Genomic DNA, 5,006 nt, shown 5'->3' on the forward strand with positions numbered 1-5,006 from the left:
GCACCCCCATCTCCTACCTACTAACCTCATCCCGCCCCCTTGACCTGTCCATCCTCCCTGGACTGACCTATCCCCTCCCTAACTCCCCACCTACACTCACCTTTACTGGCTCCATCCCTGCCTCTTCGACCTGTCTGTTTCCTCTCCACCTATCTTCTCCTCTAACCACCTTCTATCCGCCTCCTCCTCTCTCCCTATTTATTTCAGAACCCGCTTCCCCTCCCCCATTTCTGAAGAAGGGTCTAGGCCCGAAACGTCAGCTTTCCTGCTCCTCTGATGCTGCCTGGCCTGCTGTGTTCATCCAGCTCTACACCTTGTTATCTAACATTGAGTCCAATTGCTTTTGTTCAGAATGTGTATTCAGAGCTCTGGATAATGACTGACAGACCCCTTTTGCCCTTTGTTAAATTTGTTTTGTTTTTAATTCATTAACGGGATGAGGGCATGGCCAGCTTAGCAGCATTTATTGCCGATCCCTAATTGCCCAGAGGGCAGTTCAGAGTCAGCCACATTGCTCTGGGTCTAGAGTCACATTTAGGCTGGACCAGGTAAGGATTGCAATTTCCTTCCCTAAAGGGATTTAGTGAGCCAGATGGGTTTTTCCAACAATCAATAATGGATTCATGGTCTTCATGAGACTCTTGATTCCAGGTATTTATTGAATTCAAATTCCACCATCTGCTATGGCGGGATTCGAACCCGAGTCCCCAGAATGTTATCTGGGTCTCTGGATTAACAATGATAATACCACTAATACCATCGCCTCCCCCAGACTAACTGAATCCCTAACTATTTTGTGCTGAAAATTTATTTCCGTCTGTTGCCACTGCAGTGTTGGAACCATACACAGCATCCGAATGCTTCAAGATCGCTTTTGTGCCTTCATCAACTACACGACCAAACGGGGAGCAGAGCAGGCCATTGTAAAGTTACAGGTATTGGAGAGTGCATACTCTTTCTGACAGGCACGCAGTCACAGTTATTGTTTCTGCTTTGCATTCCTGTACAGAATTTTTTGAGATTAGAACTTGTGTTGATGTAACACATGCCGAGGTTGTGTGCAGTAGAGAAACATGTTTGTTTTAAAAGAAGCAGTTTGTTCTCTGCTCTGAAGGGAATTGGAGCAGATGTTCTGGTAGTGTCCCTGCCACCAGTGGGAGCTACAGTCATGTCAAAATGCCCAGGACTGTTCAGACTGTCTGGCTGGTCACGTACCACACGAGCCAGTGACTTCACTCAAATTATAGTCCTGACTGCTGCACTGTATGGTGTGTACTCTACTCATAGTGAGTCTCTGGCTCCGGTTTCCTTCTGGACTGTGTGGATACGGAATACGTGAGACATATTAGCATGAACAGAGGATGGGCTAAGCTGGGACAAAGAGGGCATTTTCAGGAAGGCATCTTGTAACTCGTGGAATGCCACAGGGATCTGTGCTGGAGCCACATTTTGTTTCCATATATATTAGTGATTTGAATGAGGAAAGTCAGTGTATTGTAGCCAAATATCTGGATGATTTGGAAATAAGCGGGAAGGAAAGTGCTGAGAATGACAGTGTTTGCAGACGAATATAGAAGGGTTATGAGAAAACTTCAAGGTGGAATGTAGTGTGGGGCAAATGAGAGGTTATGCACTTTGACAGGAGGAGTAATGAACTTTTAAATGAGGAAAGATTACAAAAAGTGACCGAACAGAAGGATTTGAGTGTCCTTGTCCATGAATCACTAAAAGCTAACATCCAAGCTCAGCAGGTAATAGGGAAGGCACATGTCCCGATACTCTTTATTTCAAAGGGAATAAAGTATAAAAGTAAGCAGGTTTTGCTGAAACTATACAAGGCACTAGTCAGCCCACAGCTGGAATACTGTGAACAGTTTTGGGTCCCTTATCTAAGGGAAGATATCCTAGCATTGGAGGCAGTCCAGAGATGGTTCACTACGGGGATACCGGGTATGGAGGGACTGTCTTATGAGGAGAGATTGAGTAGGTTGAGCCTGTACTTGTTGGAGTTTAGAAGAATGAGAGGCGACTTTATTGAAACTTATAGTCTTGTGGGACTTGACAGGGTAGATTCCAAAAAAGCATTTTCCCCCTTGTGGAAGAGTGTAGGACCTGAGGGCATAATTTCAGAGTAAGGGTCGCATGTTTAAGACTGGAATTCTTTACTGCAGTGTGCTGTTGAGGCTAGGTTGTTAAGTATATTCAAGGCTGAGATGGACATTTTTAATCAGTAAGGGGATCAAGGGTGATGGGGAATGGGCAGGAAAGTGAAATTGTGGTTTATCAGATCAATCATGATTACTTTGAATGATGGAGCAGACTCGATGGACTGAATGGTCTACTGTTTCTGGCTTGCATCTTATGGAAAGCTCAAGGCTATAAGAGTCATTACCACATGGTTGTTAACTGCACATTTCCCGCTCCCTCAAGTGGTCCCAGTGAGATAGCGGGCAGCTCCATGCAGAGAGGAGTGGGCAGACAAGAGGAAAAGCTGGGATGAAGGGGGTTAGCAGGAGTCGAGAGGGTGGGGCAAAGGATTAGCAGAAAGCTGAGGTTAAGGAACAATTTAGCAGGAGATGAGGGAAGGGGTTGATGTGAGATCGGGGAAGAGGCTGGTCGAGGGATTAGTAAGGACAGGGTACCACAGGCTGGTGGGAGGTGAGGGTGGTAGAAGGAGATGACATGAGACAAGAGAGCAGGGTGAAATTGATGGGCACCAAGGGGATGGTGGAGGGGTTGGCGGAGGCTTAAATTTTGCTCCATCTGTTCGCCCAGCTAGTTGCTCAGCTGATTACTGTCCTTCCTTTCCACAGGGCACTGAACTCGAAGGAACCAAGCTGCTGATTCGTCATCCTGACAATATTTACAAAAACCTCGGAGCAGCCAAGATGGCAGCTCCAACGACCAAGCCTTCACTTGTGTAAGTAGCACTTGTTCACCGGGCCTCTGCTACTCCATCAGCTCTTGGTCAGAGGTACACGGGACCTGAAGCCTGCTGACAATACAGTAACAACCTCGCTGCTCCCACACGTCTCTTGCGATTTCCACTGTATAAAGACCTCTCCCATCCAATCCTACATCCTCTTTGTGCCGCCCTGTCCCCGTCCCCGCCCCCGCCCACTAACTGATCTCTCACTCCCGCCTCCAACAGGGAGAAGGTGAAAATCCCACCCGCCATTGAGTGCCATTTCTGGAGGAACGTCGGCTGTGTATATGGGGACAAGTGTCGCTTCCGGCACATTCCGAAGCATAAAGGCGTGGATAGCAAGGTCACGCAGAATTAAACATCGACTGGTGCACATTTGTGTTCTAACACTTCAAAGAAAGGAGCCAAATTGTGAAGAAGAGAGGGCATGATGCCTGATAGCCAGTGGCAGTACCCTAATGGATCAGTGAACAGAACAATGTGTGATGTGCTCTCGAGGATATCATTGTGGCAGCAACGTGCAGTGCAGCCCATTTTACAGTAAGGTTCATGAGAGAAACAAAAACACCAAACTGGAGAGCTAACTGTGGAACTTTTTTCACCTGGGTGTCAGGCGCTGGTGTTACGAGGAAGGGATCCTCGTGTGAACAAGAGGAGTTTCCTGTGTACCTTGCACATCCCCAAGAAGCACAGACCCAGGAGGTTAGGACTGCCATTGGAGCCTCTGCAGTGTGCGAACGTGAACCTGCCCACAATAGAGGCATTGCAAGTTTCTCCCTCCCCACCTCCAGTGTGAAGTGCTGTGGCTTCAGCATTCAGACCACCTTCCCCCTGGTTAGAGAGGGAGTCATTCGTAACCTGCTGCCCTCCAGCTGTGGAAGGGCTGACTGGAATTCGGTGCTAACCTCTCTACGTCAGGTGGAAACAAGATTCCGGGTTTGTTGTCTGAAGGCAGAGAGAGACCCTGACTTCTATACAGAACGCGGAATGGCTATGCAGTTTTAATATTCCCTCCTGCAGTGTGTGTGTCTGGCTCGCACCTTGCAGCTGTATCTCCCCTGCTCATGGTAAAAAGTCTAAAATCAGCAGCAGACTGCTGAGGGTGGAGTGCTCACACTCCTGAGAGCATCACCCTCGAGCGCGCACACACACACACTGTTGGGGCCATCTCTGATGGGAATTGAATGAGCTGTGTAATGTAAATGCCTTCTCAAACCTCCTGTCCACACTCTCAGTGCACTCAAGCTTTTAATCGGAAACTTGTTCTTAGGGCTGCTTGATGTGGCTTGCTCCTGGAGATGGATTCCACACTGTGGATTCCCATCTCACTCAGCGTTGCCTCAGTTCCTGCCATCATGTCGCCATGTCTGCAGCTCTTGCTGATTTGATTCCACAAACCATGTTTCGAAATGTGTTTAAGGGGAGATAGGGTGGTATTCCAACACTTCTGTCTGCCCCTTGTTGTGCCATATTGGAGGCAGTGTACTCTGATAAAATGATGCACCCTGTTATAAATGATCTGATTTTACCTTTTATAAATTGCACAATGCCTTTTTATATATATATATATATATTTAAAAAAAAATCAAGTTTCTATAACCAGATAAAAATTGCTTTGAGAAAAATGAGCAGTGCCAGAGACTGCAGATACATCCTTATAAAATCCCAGTCAGATTCTTGTAGACTTTGTCTCTTCCTTTCTCAGTCTTGGTTCTGGGCAAGCACCTCAGCACAGCACTGAGTCACACCACACACCAACACATTGCGTTATTGGTATCCTGGGTTGTATAAGTAAAGACAAGTTAGTTCGGGAGGTTTCAAAAGGCTTGATTGTTCAACAGGTTATAGCCCAGGTTATTGAGGACATTCTCCTGACTGACTGCTTAAATGTACGGGGAGGATGTTTCTTTACTCAGCTCGTTGACTTTACATTGCTTTGTCTGGTTGGTGAGGAGTTTTTGAAAGATGGTATTTTAAGGTTTCAGACTTTGTCTCATTACCAGTTGATTTCCAAGTGATCGTGTGTTTTTTCAGCCAGTCATACCCTCCTCTGTCGCATTTTCCCCATGCCATTAGCAGC

General features: G+C 46.8%; 1 protein-coding gene across 2 annotated transcripts in view; it reads left to right on the plus strand.

The window, feature by feature from the left end:
- Window positions 1–4,608, plus strand: part of si:dkey-33c12.4 (uncharacterized protein LOC560112 homolog) — a 35,726-nt gene extending 31,118 nt beyond the window's left edge. For both annotated transcript variants that reach the window (XM_020511234.2, XM_020511235.2), the window contains exons 15-17: window positions 833–935; window positions 2,814–2,920; window positions 3,152–4,608. In XM_020511234.2, the coding sequence (XP_020366823.2) occupies window positions 833–935; window positions 2,814–2,920; window positions 3,152–3,284 (343 nt within the window). In that variant the 3' untranslated portion in view covers window positions 3,285–4,608. The remainder of the gene's footprint in view (window positions 1–832; window positions 936–2,813; window positions 2,921–3,151) is intronic.
- The last annotated feature ends 398 nt before the right edge of the window (window positions 4,609–5,006 follow it).

This window comes from Rhincodon typus, chromosome 1, assembly GCF_021869965.1.
Source record: "Rhincodon typus isolate 14 chromosome 1, sRhiTyp1.1, whole genome shotgun sequence".
Taxonomy (NCBI): Eukaryota; Metazoa; Chordata; class Chondrichthyes; order Orectolobiformes; family Rhincodontidae; genus Rhincodon; species Rhincodon typus.